The sequence below is a fragment of the Hemibagrus wyckioides genome, linkage group LG08 (assembly GCF_019097595.1).
Source record: "Hemibagrus wyckioides isolate EC202008001 linkage group LG08, SWU_Hwy_1.0, whole genome shotgun sequence".
NCBI lineage: Eukaryota > Metazoa > Chordata > Actinopteri > Siluriformes > Bagridae > Hemibagrus > Hemibagrus wyckioides.
Genome location: NC_080717.1, coordinates 20,680,665 through 20,696,863, shown reverse-complemented (window position 1 = coordinate 20,696,863; position 16,199 = coordinate 20,680,665). Strand labels below are relative to the sequence as shown.

Below are 16,199 nucleotides of genomic sequence, written 5' to 3'. Positions count from 1 at the left end.
TCAATGTATTATCATTACTGTTCATGATCTAATAAAATCCCCAGTGGGGTGGGAGGAAAGGGAAAGGGGGATATTAAAGCACCCTGATATATTCTATGACATTTCCAAATGCTTTGCGCTGTAATTGTGCTCTAAAAACGTTCATAAAAAGTCAATTGATGTAATCATTACAATTCGTCCTCATTTAATCACCCAAACATTGAACAAACTCATCACTTAGTTTGTGTAATCACATTTTATTACCAGGTTCTACAGTGAGAAGAAAAGAGAATAGACCTGGCAATTCACAGACTGTACAGATCACACAGTGATTTTTATCATGTATATGTACTCATTTCTGGCTACATGACTGATATTAAGTAGTTGTTTTGGTATCACTAATCCTCTAAATTATTAAATGTGAAAAAAAATCTATATAGATATGTGGTTGGAAAATTTCTGTTCTCTGAAGACTTAGCTGAGGACACAGGTCTTGGACTGGGAGGCTTGGGCTGCAGTTGCTGGAAGAGCAAAGAGCAGAGAGAGCATCGTTAAGGTCAGTGATTCTCGGTCAGTGTTTAGTTTCAAATCTTCAGTTTTATTTTACAGACTTTTTCTTAACCTAGACATTCAACAATCTACATATAAACATGGAAGGATTCTGTCAGTCTGATCATTCTGTAGCAGTAAATCCAGAGGGTGCAGTAGGATTTATTCAGTAGTAAGTTGCATTGCTGGGCTGCAGAGCTGGCCGAGTTAATAAAATCTTTCATTCAGGATTCTGCCTTCATCACCACACAGAAACGGCCCTGGTTAAAGTGGCATCTCATCAGGTTTGTCTCTACTTTTATGGGTTTCTTTTTTTGATGCACACATGCTACTCCTGAGATACCAGTTAGCCTATCCCTTTCTGCTCCATGGACCTGCCTGATCCATCCTTATGCCCTACTTCCGTTTGGAGTTTCATCACTTAGAAACCAGCCATTGCTGCTGCTACAGATTTGTACTCAAGTCTCCATCAATGACCAGTTGATATCCTCAGCAAAATATTTATATTTTACATGATTTATTAGGCAGTTTTAAAGTTCTCACCCTGTTTGGCGGCTGCTGCAGCAGCTGCAGCCTCTTCCTTAGCTTTCTTGGCTTCTTCAATCTTCGCCAGTTTAGCCTCATGTATTTCTTTAAGAGCGTTCCACTCCTTCCTGTTGTTCAATAGCCTTTCCAGCATGGGCGTGATCTGCACGTGGAAGCGAGAGAACTCCTGCAGGGAGATATGGAAGAGTGTGTAATACTGCAGCATTTAGTCAAACTACATGTGTGATTACCACATACTAGAATACTGACATCTCACAGTGCTCAGTTATCAGAAAACCTGATACTCTAATCAAAGCCTAGGGGCAGTTGTTGGAGTGGTCAGTGAAGATGTAAACAAAGTGAATGTTTGTAGAACACTATCATGAATTCTTCAGTCAAACTGAACAATCTGCTTCGAAGAGTTTCTGATTTTCAAAACTAGGAATTAAATTTAGGGTCGTTTTCTAGAACGATCTTGACAGCCTATTTTTTAAAATGATATTTAATTCATGATGAACATCATCAAGAAATAAAGTTCATGTAAAATCTGCAGTGAGCAAAGCTGAGTTACAATTCAGCAAACTTGCAAGTGAAAAGAGATGCTGAACTTAGCATGTCCTCAGCTAAATTGGCTGACTCATTAGGTCATTTATTTTCATCGGAGAAGCTTTATAAATAATGCATTTCACATTCTCCCGTTGCATTTTTACACTCTACTCTCTGTAATTGTTAGACCCACTTACTACATAACCATTCACTAAACTGTAACTAACCTTGTCACTTTAATTAGCGTATATTCTATACAGGTGCAAATCTATCAATGTAAATATTGGAAAAGTTTAGGGGTTAGTGAAGAGTTACAGTGTAAGGGAATGTTGGCACATCAAAATGGGAAGCCTCACCTTGTACACAAAGGAGCAGACGAAATCGATGAAACCACATTGCAGCTTGGGTAGTTCATCTGCTTTGTTTCTGTCCATCATGGGCTAGAGGGTAAACAGAAGTTAGCACGGAGATATAGTGAAACAAAGCATTTAAAAAAAAAGAATCTTTAGAAATGCTGCCAATTAGTAGGCAATAGAGAGAAAAGGATCTGGAGTCAGTGTGGTGTAAAAAATCAAGTTAGGGAACAGTGCAGCTGACTGGGCCACTATGACCGCTCTTTATGACTCACTGCACCACATAATAGGCAGTACATCATGAAGTGTCCTATGGGCAATCTCTTTCTTTTTCTACTCTCTGTCTTTGCCATCATGGATGGCCTTCTCCTCCGCCTCCTCTGTGTGTCTCATCATTCTGGTGAATGTCTCACAATAGGTTGCTGCTCAAGCACAGTCCTCTCCAGGTCACCCTGCTCCCAGAACTCCGCAGCCACAGACAGTGCCACCTGGAGGATCACACATGCACAAACCACATGAGTTTAAACACACAAGGATGTGGTCTCAAGCATACCTTTAGGAAGAGAAAACTTCACTAAATCCTCAAAGCATTAAGATTGTCATAACTGTTAGATTGCCTTCTAGGCTTTAGCCTTTGTTCCTGTAAAAGCTCTAGACATTAGGCATATGATTTCTTGAAGATGATGATGAGTTAAATGATTACAAAGCACTGATTTAGTTTCCTGTGTATGCTCCATTCATTAATTTGCTCTGCACTATGTAAACAAATGCACATAGACATTACACTTCAGTGTTATATTGGCTGAGGCAGGACACGGGCATACGTTTTCCCGATTGTAATCTTTTATGTCTGTAGCAGCAATAAAATGAAATTAGCAGTCAACTGATATTTTATAAGATGAGATATCAGTCTGTCTGTGCAATGAAGCTGCTAAATAAATCTCTGAAATTTATATGTGAAATAGCTGCAAGGGAGCATCTTATTTAAAGGAGGTTTAATTTGCTACTACATTGTCTGGTAAGAGACAAATTACGATATCCGAAAGTATTTGATGTAGGCTGTTATTCTTAGAAGTGCACAGGCTGAAATCTGGACAGAGAGGCACATGACTGTTTAAAAAATTCTTGTCTGCTCCCAAAGGAATTATGACCTATTATGCTAGCTTCTAAAGAAATTTCGCACAATCCTGTTTGAAGGAATTCTGCATTCCTTTCACAAAATTCTGACCAATTCTGCCAGTTCCTGTAATGAATTCTGACTGATCCTGACAGCTTCTAAAGGAATTCTGCCCGAGCCGCCTGCCTGTCTCCAAAACAATTCTGTCCAATTCTGCCTGCTCCTGAAGGAATTCTGACCAATCCTGCTCGCTTCCAACCAAGTTCTGTTCAAGCCTGTTTGCTTCTGAAAGAATTTTCACCAATTCTGTTTTTCTGTTCTTCTTAAAATTCTGCCCAGTCCTATTAGTTCCTTGATGAATTCTGACCCATCCTGCCTGCTCCCAAAGGAATTCTGATCAATTCTCCCAGCCCTGAAAGGAATTCTGACCAATCCTGCCAGCTCCCAAAGAAAGTGAATAGTCCTGCCAGCTCCCAAAGAAATTCTGACGAATTACGCCAGCTCCCAAAGGAATTCTGATCAATTCTCCAAGCCCTGAAAGAAATTCTGACCAATCCTGCCAGCTCCCAAAGGAATTCTGACAGCTCCCAACGGAATTCTGACGAATTCTGACAGCTCCCAAAGGATTTCTGATCAATTCTCCCAGCCCTGAAAGGAATTCTGACCAATCCTTTCAGCTCCCAAAGTAATTCCTGTACTAAAGGAATTCCAACAATTCTTCCTGCTTCCTAAGAAATCATAAGCAATCCTGAATGATGCATTTAATCAGCTCCGCACAACAGAAGCAACATGATCATAAACAATCTACTCTGCTGGTAATCACACAACTGAACAGGACCAAAACATTATGCTCAGTCATTATTCCCCCCCCCATTTGTTTTCCAGAGCTTAGTTACCTATTTTAGCCTGTCATACTTAATCATCAGCAAAGCTGTGGATATGTAAATGCGTATAATAACATAGTATAAACAACATATCACATTACCATATGAAAAGCACCCGAATCTCATTACAGTATATTGCCTGGAAGCACAAATATATTTGTGCAGCCACAGCCTTTTCATGCAGGAGCTGTTGAATCTGGCCTGCTGAGAGAAAATGCATTATGCCAAAGCAATGCCATACCTTGCTCTGGATCTCCCAGGGCTTGGCAATAGCAGATAAATCACAGGCAGTCATCATCATTGCCCTGTTATGGAAACATCAACATCATGCTGTGAATATGTGAATGAACTTATATGGACCCCTAACATGATCAAAAATTGAGAATGAGAAGGTATTTCTCTCTCTGCCAGTTAGTCAAATATTGCTGCCACATGGTTATATTGTGGCTACACTGTTAGACATTTCTTACATCACGATTTCTTTCCTGGTCGTCTCCAGCATCATGTACTTGGTCCAGTCGGTCCAGTTCTCATAGGTTTTGGATTGATCCACAATTTTTTGAAACATGGCCCTTTTCCTGTGAGCAATATAACGATTAACTGAATGTCATTCACAGCGACACACTACTGACAGCTGAAGAGTGTTTCCATGGTGATACACTTATCAACAAGCCAGCATTCACAAACCATATTCACAGCATAATATGTAATATCCTTACTTGAAATACAAAGCCAAATCTGTGGCAATAATAGCTACATCCATCAAATGGATGACAATGTCATGCTGCCGTCGATTAAGATTCTGGTAGATATTCAAAGCCTGAAAAGATGAATATATTGACAGTGAATAGAAAAACATGCAGTGTTTTTTTTTTATTTATTCAGATCCTAGAGGTCAAGTTCATTCAAATTTGTTTTGCATGCACAGACAAGATGTTATTTCATTAAAATATTATGAGATGCTTTGATAAATTTGGGAGGCACATCAAGTCTTAAGCTCACTTCATCTCTCAGCAGGGTTTTACCAAACTCCAGATGGTGCCTCTCGAGAATGGAAGAACCGTGCAGCTTTGCCAGTGGGTTCCCAGATCTGAGAAAATAATTCCAGAAAGGAGATGATCTAAAAGATGCTAAATTAATGTCACACAATTAAAGAGCAACAGATTATAGAGAGATGTTGTTATCAAATGTAACTGTAACATCTCTGCAGTTTAAGGCAGTAATTATGATATGTGGCTCATACTTCATTTGGTAGAGGTTGTTTGTCCCGCGGTGATCAATATCGTGGCATAAGCCGGCTGTGACCATGGCCATGGCCTCCAAGTCTGTGTAGTAACGCTTCAGGTCACCAGTCTAAGCGAGATATTTAGTTTGTTTTTAAATAGTTTTTTAGATATTTAGTTTGTTTTTAAATAAATAGTTTTGTTCTGTTCATTTGTTGTTGCTTACTTTTTATATAATTTAGAACAAATATATGGAAATAAACATGAAAATAGACAATTTTCCATTGCTATTAGAGCAAATAAGAAATGATTATGCTTTACAACTATAATTTAAATATTTACAAATATAATAGTAAGATTTTGAATAAATGTGACAACTTTAACATATTTATTACACCTTATGTTACTCTCATGTCCATTATATAAATTCACTATATATATATATATACATGCCTAGTATGTTAGTTTGTTATTGGAATAATGAAATCTCAGTATTAATCTGCTTTCAAATGAAAATATAAAATGTGTTGTTTTGGCCTTAAGGGTTAAAGAACAACTCTGCGGAGCTGTGAGAGGAGACTCAAGGTTTATACTGGACTCCAGAGAGCTCATTACATTCAGTGACACCTGGGAGTGGTGCTCATTAAGGACTGGACTCACATCGGCACCAAAATTCCATCCAGCCCTGTCATATGACTCAATGTCTGTGTTTACTGATGAGACAGCATGATGCATTTTCATGCCTGGATGCCTCATTATCTTGCTTCTAGATCTCCTTTTTAAGCAATACATACCGGAGGTGGGCTTTATAACCGTACATATTGCCAGCACACTTTAAAAAGGTAACAACATATTTAGAAGGAATCTGTCAAATACACAAGCATAGGGGGTCATTTGGTTGTTTCTGGGGAGAGACGATCAAATCTATTCATAGATTCAATTGTTGGTGTATAATTTGCTGAATGCAGCTACTGCTTGTTGATAACGTAGCTACACTTTACCATGAGAAGCGTGAACATCGTCTGGCCCACATTGAAGCCATGTCTCCAGTTGTGGTAGGTAATCCTTCTGTAGCCTTTACTGACCGAGTACACGAATCTCACCAGCACCTGGGAACATATGAGCACTTTACTTATCTCCTTAACCAAGCAGTGTGAATTATGAAATTTTTACTTTACAGCACAGTTTGAATCCCAATAATACCATGGTCATCCATGGCTGGGAATCCAAACTTAGAAATGTTTAATGGTGGAATGGTGTGCCTTGTCAATCAGCACAACACTAACCAGTTGAGAGCAACCTGAGAGGCCAAATTGGTAGAAAATATGGTTTTAAAAAAAAGGACGAAAAGGAGTGTCTTACCCACCAACTAGAGCTTCTTTAACATGACAACTACCAATCTGGGTAGATGTAAGAGCTAACACATGAAGCCACTCACTGCATCTTTTCACAATGCTAGAGTTTAAACTCTTGGAGAAGAGCATTAACCGCATCCTAGACACCCAGATTGCCATAATTTGAGATATAGATTCATTTATTGTTAGTCCTAACTCACCTCACGAGGTATATGAAACTTGTCCACCACTCCCAGTTCATAGTACATTGAAATACCACACTTAACCAGGTCCAGCTCAGAAAACTCAAAGTCACAGAAGTGAAACTCATAGATCTCTGATTCTTCTGGGTCTATTAGAGTTTCTGCCTACAAGACAGATGAAATAAAATGTAAGGGAAATATGCAGCTGATTAATTATATTGAAATATTTTCTTCATTTGTGTCATGTTTTTTTTATATATAGATATATATATATACCAGAATATCTTCAAGTTCATCTTCTTCACATTCATCTGGTTGTTTCCCATACAACTCTTGTGTATTCTAACACAAAAGAGCCAATAGTAACATAATTATTTTAACAATATTATAGGAAAGAAAATTGTCTCTTTGTGGGTTACCAATATTCCATATTATACTATTTTTACTCTACAACATTTTAACAGAATTAAAAGGGCCTGTTTAAAAGTGCTATTTTTAAGATACTGTATCAGGAAGCATTGCTTACTATGTTTAACTGATAATGTTATGGGGCAGAAACTCACCAAGATGTTCTGGATCTCATCTTTTCTGCACTTGACATGGTAAAGCACCATATCCTGAAAGATATCCTTGCGATTCTCTAGCTTGTTCATCTTATCGTATGTGTCTGTGTTGAGAACTGACCAGCCCAGGAACTGAGTTAGGGACTGAAATAAAACAGATCAAGATAAACCCTGATCACCGATTATCACTGAAATGCAACCAGTTTTATTCTCATAGTAGAAAAGACGAATCGGTGAGAACTCACTGAAAAAAAAAATCATTTGGAAATCATTCAGATGTCTTTGGGTAAAGAGTTCATAAATCAATAATGCAGACTGTGCTGTGTAAAAATACAACAGTGACTCAGTCTGAATCCGCAAATACCTCCATTAGTGTTTCGTCCATTTCATCGAACGGCTTTCCGTCTTTCCTGTTATAGAATGTAGCCACACCAACTATTTCCTCTTTCTTGTTGACGATGGGTAGAGACAAGACATTCTTTACAGTCCAGCCCGATTCATCCAAAGGCTCTTTCTTAAAATAACAACAGCATCAACGTTAAGGCTTGGAGCACATTTCAATTAATACACTTAAAATGCAGTAGAAATAAAAAAAAAAAAGAAAATCATTGCTTTTACTTGAAAGTTGAAGAAGTCATCCTCGGCAGCATTCATTATGTTACAGATCTGGAGGAGAGATGGACACTATCAACATCATGAGATTCTCCCATACCGAAAAGGGTTTAATCCAGTAGCTGTTTGTCAATAATATTCCATCATTATATTCAGTTAATGCCTTTCTGCTTAAGACAGAGAATTCTTACCAGACCATTCTCAGCCACATAGGTTGGCAGTCCACTGACCAGAGCCCAGTGATCAGCAGGGGGGTTACTACATATTAGAGCAAACACAGCAGGATTGCAAAAAAATATGATAATGTACAGTACAGTACCATACATCTCTCAGTGGTTAAGATGTTGGACTCCTTATCCCAGCAGTGCTAAGCTGCCACTGCTGGGTCCTTGTGCAAGGCCCTTAAACCCTCTACTGCTCATCTATAAATCAGATAAATGTAAGTCGTTCTGGATAAGTGTGTCTGCCAAATGCTTTAAATGCATAGACTCATAAAGCCTAAATATTACTCATGTCTATACATAAAATATTCATGTCTCGGGATCTCCACTGCACTGTAAATAGGGAGTAAGGTGTAGGAGAGCTTTACCTTTTTTCATGGGCAATATATGGAGTTTGGATGTTTCAGTCCCAAGGACTTGATTTAACTTAAATTCTTAGCATCTCTTTTTTTTGCCAGCAAATGTGACGAAACATGACAAACGTCTTCAGATTTATCCGTAACACCGTGTGACGCTGTATTATATAATCATTATTATATCTCTGTTATGTAACCAAATATAATTTCCAGAACTTGAAGGACTATATTTCTGTACAACACAATGTGAAACTGTGTTATTTAACCATTATTATCCCCATTATCCAGCACTGTTTATTTACATATACATCAAATTATAGTATCAGACCTCAGCTCTGTTCATTGTTTACAAAAAACAAATATGAGGAAGCTCTCCAATATTGAATGCATACCATTGCATTTAATGGTGACTGGCGGATGGAGGTGTGATTTTGCTAGATGGTGGTGGATGCCAATTTTTTTTATTACAATGAGTGAAGTTAAAAAAAGGACAGGAACACATAGGCAGTTAACATAGAGAAAAGAGAAGTTTCAGATGTGATAGTCTCCCAAATTTCAGTAATTCCAAGCCTCCACTTATGATGAATGGATGTCATGATTTTATTGTATTATACACTTTGAGCTTCTTTTTTAAAATGGTGCTCCTGTTATGGTGTTATACTTCATTCTTCTGTGTTTTAATAAAAGCGATGTCTCTTTGTGACAGTCATAATTGGCTTCAGCCCAAGGCTATAAATAAATCCTAGTAATTAAATTTTTGAGATCAGAAATGATAAAAGTGGAGTGACTTACGGTATTACTTTAATGTCCTCCTTTCCATGTAATATATAATCAATCACTTTGTAGAAGATGATTTCCTGAGGGGAAAGTAATATCATGAGTTTCTCCCGATCACACACAGGTGTGTTTGTGAAACAGAATATAGGATTTAGGAAATGAATTATTTAATGCCTTGTTGTATGGTACTCACTCGGCCATCAGGAGTCTTTGGTCCTGCATATGGAGGCACCTCACCCATCAGAACCGGCCAAAGGTCAAAGAACTCCTAAAAGTATAATAAGAGATGCTTACAGCCATGTTAGCACTCACTGATGTAAAGTTTCCACAAATAAGAATATATGAATACTTAAGTAATGCTTTCATAATGAATGAGTACATGCACCAACTCTTAGCACATCAGGAAATAATGAAGTGTATACATTAACATCCAACTGAGTCATATATGAATATACATTAATAACGGAAGTTATTTCTTAACGTTTTATTAACTCATCCTCTAAATGAACATACATTTATTGATGATCATTTCTATTATTAATGAGCTTTTTTTTTACACAGTGTATTATGGGTTAATCCAAACCTTAGTTTATTTCATTAACTTGAGACAATTCACAGCTCTAAACTCAAACCTAACTCCACTAATAAGCTGCTTTCAGACAACCAGATCAAACAGTGTGATGTTATGAAAATGGGTATAATGATGATATCAAAGATGGTTCATTTATTCGAGCATATGGTAGGGAATGTGACATATGGTAAATAATAGTAGAAGAGTTGTAAACAGTTGTTGAGGCCAAGCTTTGAATTGTGCGTATTTACTCATGTACTCATGTTACCACACGAAATTGAACAATATGTATGTTTCATTTGTATTATTATTATTATTATTATTATTAATAATAATAATAATAATAATAATAATAATAATAATAATAATAATAATAATATGTCACGATACGGTTTAGCTTAGAAGTAGGAGTGTTGAAAAGCAAAAATACAAATTGCTTCAACCTTATTATATTACCTTATTATATTACCGTATTATAGCCTCATTTGGGTCAAACGACATTGTTTCCATATACATGGAACTATATATATGGTATATACATATACTTCTTAAAATAAATTATCTTTACTAATACTGCGTGTCATAATATTAACAGACGTTACAAAGTGTGCAGATATGTTAATAATTACCTAGTATCATTCACTTTTGGCTTATATACTGTATGACTATGAGGCTGTTAATGAATATTTTTTCATTATTATTATCTATTAACACTGATTACCTCCTCATCATGGCACCTGTTAGTGGGTGGGATATATTAGGCAGCAAGTGAACATTTTATCCTCAAAGTTGATGTGTTAGAAGCAGGAAAAATGGGCAAGGGTAAGGATTTGAGCGAGTTTGACAAGGGCCAAATTGTGATGGCTAGACGACTGGATCAGAGCATCTCCAAAACTGCAGTTCTTGTGGAGTGTTCCCGGTCTGCAGTGGTCAGTATCTATCAAAAGTATCCTTTAAGGCCTGTAAGAATTCTTTAAGTCCTGTAAGAATTCTTTAAGTCCTGTTAGTAGCGAGGCGTGACCCTTGGAGGCCCCACATCGCAACTAAGGATCTGCTGCCTTAAAGGATCTTGGTGCCAGATACAACAGAACACCTTCAGGGATCTAGTGGAGTCCATGCCTCGATAAGTCAGGGCTAGTTGGGCAGCAAAAGGGGGACCAACACAATATCAGGCAGGTGGTCATAATGTTATGACTGTTTGGTGTATGTGTAATGTATATGTCATGTTTGCATTTTCGGTCTCTGTGTCTCAACGTGGCAATGCAGGGTCTTGCCTTACATCTCAGTATACTCAACAGATGTTAAATTCAAATGTCACTTAATATTAAGTGTTTTTGTAAAGTCACACTGTTAACATTTAATATACTTATTACCATTCTCTAATCAGGAAGATAAAAACCCAGTTCTAATTCAAACGTCATAGCACTAGTGCAGTGATCAGTTTAATCACTTTTGTCTTGGTCATGTCCAAAAGGCCCACGGAGTAGCGGTCGCAGTTGAGAAAGGCTCGCACTGTGTACAGGGCTTTGTGGAACTGCCTCTCGATATCCGTCAGCTCCTCAAACACTTTGCTGGCAGACCAGAGCAAAACCTGCCAGGAAGATATAAACAGAAATCGTTATTAAATCTGCTATGTTGTTGCACTAGGAAAAACTATGAAATATTACTAATCATCGCACCTGTCCTCTTCTGGTTTCACAGTTGTGCAAGTAGCTCAGGTGAAACACCCGAAGAACCAGATTGGCAAAGTTCAAATATCTGTTTAGTGCCTGAAAAGAAAAAGAAAAACATTCATGTTTCTAATATTTACAGTAAGTGGAGGATAAAATGGGCATAGAAATAAGGTAGAAGCATTACTGTACATTTCTACACATCAGCGTGCAGTGCCAAGTTTATGTCATCGGGAATATTATGACAATATGAGAGAGCGAGAGTGAGAGAGCAGGGGAGAAAAATGTAAAAGACACCTCTTCATCCTGTGTAGTGAAACAGGGGCCACCAATCTTGTTCACAGCCATTATGACAGCCACCATGTCCTTCCCGTTCATGATGGGAGTCGCCAGGACGTTCTTAGTCTCATACTCCGTCAGTGTGTCCACAAAGTCACTGAAGTGAGCACACTGAACAAAAAACACATGTAAAGAATCATCAAGGAAGCATGATTCGGCCTGTAAAGGATGCCAAGAACGCTAAATTAGGACATTTCTCTGTAACTTTATAGTTAGTTTTGAAAGGGTATCAAATCAAATTTATTCACCTGTTTGATATGAATCCGATCTTTTCCACTGAAACGTTTTAAATATGTTTTTAGATACAGCTGATTTTGTCATTAAATCAGCAAATGCCAAATGTCTGTCTGTCTGAACATGTGGATGAAATCAGGTAAAACATAACAAATCTGGAAGTGAGTATTCAATCTGCTGTCATTCTTCACTCACAGCTCATTTCTGACTAGATCACAACATTTTCTGTCTTTCTTAGACATTTGTGATTCAGTTGAAATATAAAAGGTGCAGGTAAGCTGCAGCTATTCCGCTGACTTAGAGAACACGGCTTTATGCACTGACCTTTAAATCTAATCCAGGGTCGCTCTAATTCAAGCAAGATTAAAGAGCTTTATTCCCTGTGGCCCATCCTAGCCAGTGGAAAGAAAGAGACCTAATGCACTAATTCCACTCTGCACTCATATAGTTTATGGAGCAAATAATTTACCCAAAGAGCGATCAAAGCAAATGTGGAATCTTTTAGTATATTATTAAAGACAGAGTTGTTGAACATATAGTGATATTTTCAGCTGGTCAGTTAGACAAGCGATGGGCTAAGGCAGGGAGGGAGTGCCTCTGCTGCATTCCAGAGACTTTGTATTTCAGTCACATTTTCATCGACAAAGATAAAGGCAGTCAATTTATTACAAATGATTATGTGCTCCGCAGAGGTCGTGTTCTACAGAGAAAGTCGTTTTCCAGTAGACTAGCGGATTTTCATGCTACTAAGAGAGAGAGACATTCTGTTCCTTTCTAAACTGATTGCTATAAGGGAGAATTTCAAGCTTTTCATTTGAGACCATTGTGCGCCTATCTTTGCAGTAGTGTGATTTAGGGTTAAATTATTCTATCGGATCTTTGAGTGGTACTAAGAGTGGTACTCTTAGACATTTGCTTTTTTTTTTTTTAAAAAATGAACTATGCTAAGCTACTAATACAAATTCATTATTACATGTGTTACAGTTGTGGACATAGAGTCACATCGTGACATTTGCCATATTCTTTACCTGCAAAGAAAGATATAATAAATCATAGCATTGATAAGTCCTTATTTGATTTACAATGTAGGGCATTGGATGTAAAACTTGATGTTTTTAGCTTTTTGCCAAGTTCTTAAAATCCATGTCATGCTACAGAAATCTAAACTTACACTGCTCTCTGCTGGTCAAAATATTGTTTTTGGAAGCAAGCACAAAATACATTGTGTCATGTTGCTTTAGGTCTTTTATTAGAAAACGTATTAGAGAATTAGAAATATTAATATTCTATAAAAATGCCTATAAAGGCATCTAGATCACTGTGAATATGTCACAGCATCAAATTAGATTATATTGAGATTTTAACACAAGTTCAGTCATCACACACCAGCCTTACCTGTGTAACATCAGGCACATTAACTGTCTTCTTGACGGTGGCAACATGACCCACAATACCCATATCCAGTGGATACACAATCTCACTGTCTGGTTGGACCAGACACTCCTCCATTGTGGCATGTTTGTGGACGTTGAAGAGGCGAGTGGCCAGCTCAGCCGTGCCATTCCTCTGCCGGTACATGAACAGGCTCATGCGGTCAGCACGCATGATGAAGCTCAGATGGCGCATGAGGTTGAACAGAGCCCTCTCCATCTGTAGGTGGTCCTGAAGGTCCCGCACCATGTCAAACACAAACTCGCTCTCCTCCAAAGAGCTCAGGTCATGGTACTGGCTGATGTCCACTTCAGTCTTCTTGGAAGTGGATAGCAGGTGTGACACAATCTGGGCCCTAAAGTGGGAATCATAGTATTGCTTGGCAAAGGCAGGATTACTGTCCAGAAACTTTTCAGCAACATCCTGGTCTACTACAGCCATATAGCTGCCTTAATTGGGGAGAAAAAAACTCTATATATCCTTTGAGACTGTCCTGTAGGACTGTAACTGGTCTGCACACACTCAACAGTGGTGTGTGATGTCTTCTACACTAGCGATGTGGGCAGAACTAATTAGGATTATGTGGATTGCTTTTAAAGAGGTGTGCAGGCTCCTAATCTTCCATCCAATTATAATTAGGATTATTTACATGGCCAGTTCATATACACTATATGGTTGAAAGTTTGTAGACACATCACACCAATAATTGCTTTTTGAACGTCTCATTCTGGATTTAGCACCTCAATCCCCACCCAATCCCCTTTCCCTGTTTTAATAACCTACATTCTTCTGGGAAGGTTTTACACTAGATTTTGGCGCATATCTGTGGGGATTTGCTCATTCAACTACGAGAGCATTAGTAAAGTTGGGCACTGATGTCAAGCAAGAAAGCCTGGGGTGCAGTCTGCATTCCTGTTCATCCCAAATGTGTTCAGTGAGTAAGGTTGGGGCTCTGTGCAGGCCATTCAAGTTCTTCTATTCTTAAGCTTGTCAAACCATGTCTACATGGACCTCACTTTGTGTACTGGGGCACTGTCATGCTTGGGGAATGTCCAGGGGCATTGCTAGGCAGAAATTTCATGTACCTAGAATGGGGTAGCGAAATCATTTGCAAAACTCCCATATCTGTTTCCTTGAATGACCCCACAGGTGTCAAAGTTAAGGGGAGACCCTAGCCATGTTTTGCAACCAGTCACAGGATAAACAAACTTATGGTAGCTTCATAGCTTGCTTCCCTACTAGTAACTTGATGTCTTACCTCTCTCACTCTCATCTTGCCTCTGATTTTCTACCTCTGCTTGAACTTTTGGATATCCATCTACAGGAATCAGCAATACAATCTGAGTAAAAATAGTTTGTCTTATTATTTTAAAACTTTCCTATTAGCCTATTACTGTACCTCTTCTTTCCTAACACATACGGATGCACTGACTGTTCCAGTTAGAACACGCACAGTTCACATGGTCACTATGTTAATTGGACCACAACGAGCGTGCCTCAGAGCTTGCTTTCAAGTGGTATTGTAGGTAAAAGTAGTGGTGCTTTAATGAATTTTGGACTTGAACAACTGATTTTATTTTACTGGGCCACAGCAGATCATTACTGGGGCACGTCCTCCAAGATGTGTCTCGAGATGCCCCTTAGCAATGTCATGTTAGGCCTCTTAGTTTACGCCTCTAGTGAAGGGCAATTTAATGTTCCAGCATACAGAGACATCCTATACAGTTCTGTGCTTCCAAATCTGTGGCAACAGTTTGGGGAAGACCCACACATGGGTGTGATTTTTAGGTGTCTACATACTTTTGGACATAACACACGTGCTCATAGAAGGATTCAGCAAAGTGAAACAGGAAACTAACTCGATCCACTTGTGTAATTGCACTTCAAGTGAAAATCTTTTTACTTTTACTTGAGGATCAGCATTCTGTATACTTGAATGCTGTATCTGTGTGAGACCTATTTACAGAAATGTGTTTGACCTTCACATTAATACTTGACACCACATACCGAGACATCAGAATACCACTTGAAACTGTCTGCGTTTCTGTCTGTCATATAGAGCAGTAAGGCTACCATTACTATTAATTGCACTACTTGCATACTCTGCACTACTCTGCACACACAATAACCACACTCACTGCACATCTTTGTGTGCATACTGCACCGACACTTTACTGTTACAATTGGTATTTGTACAATAGATATCGTTATTCCGGTTAAAATTGGACATTTATATTTTCCATTATATATATATTCATCTTATGTATGCACATTGCACATACCATATTATTTATTGTCATTTATATTTATATTTGTCTTTTTTTTTTTATCTACATACATGTATATACTATATACTTTATATTATAGATGTTTATACATATACATTATTTATATATTTTTATAAATATTATATTAGATTACATTATCATATTATATTATATATATTATTATATTATATTGTATTATTATTATTATTATTATTATTATTTATGTTTATATTATATACATACTTTTATTTTTTATACATATATTTAATATATTTTTATATACATATATATTTGTAGATGTATATCCGATACACGATTGGCTTTACATAACTATTGGTGTTTTTCATAATTTATCATGTCTTTAATTTCTACTATGATAGTTTTTATTCTTCGTATTTTTCTATTCCTATACTTTTCTTGTAGTAGTAGTAGTTGTTGTTGTTTT

At 37.7% G+C, this 16,199-nt stretch overlaps 1 protein-coding gene across 1 annotated transcript; it reads right to left on the bottom strand.

Moving 5' to 3' along the window:
• On the bottom strand, positions 1-13,928 carry pde6a (phosphodiesterase 6A, cGMP-specific, rod, alpha). The gene is made up of 22 exons (XM_058397486.1): positions 13,452-13,928; positions 11,781-11,933; positions 11,493-11,582; positions 11,264-11,404; positions 9,436-9,510; positions 9,258-9,322; positions 8,080-8,146; positions 7,895-7,942; positions 7,641-7,790; positions 7,277-7,420; positions 6,990-7,055; positions 6,732-6,878; positions 6,178-6,285; positions 5,197-5,306; positions 4,956-5,043; positions 4,673-4,773; positions 4,424-4,531; positions 4,195-4,258; positions 2,366-2,440; positions 1,956-2,039; positions 1,072-1,240; positions 1-500 (listed from the first exon to the last, which is right to left on the bottom strand). The coding sequence occupies exons 1-22, from the start codon at positions 13,926-13,928 to the stop codon at positions 454-456; spliced, it is 2,577 nt and encodes an 858-aa protein (XP_058253469.1). The 3' UTR covers positions 1-453.
• Between the last annotated feature and the right edge of the window lie 2,271 nt (positions 13,929-16,199).

What these genes read in the sequence shown, in the direction of transcription:
- pde6a (XM_058397486.1), bottom strand. Translation starts at nt 13,928, where the DNA reads ATGGCTGTAGTAGACCAGGATGTTGCTGAAAAGTTTCTGGACAGTAAT. An exon ending in GTGAAACCAGAAGAGGACAG is followed by an intron (nt 11,405 to 11,492) that starts GTGCGATGATTA and finishes TCTTCCTGGCAG; the next exon opens with GTTTTGCTCTGGTCTGCCAG. An exon ending in TCTGCTCCTTTGTGTACAAG is followed by an intron (nt 1,241 to 1,955) that starts GTGAGGCTTCCC and finishes ATCTCCCTGCAG; the next exon opens with GAGTTCTCTCGCTTCCACGT.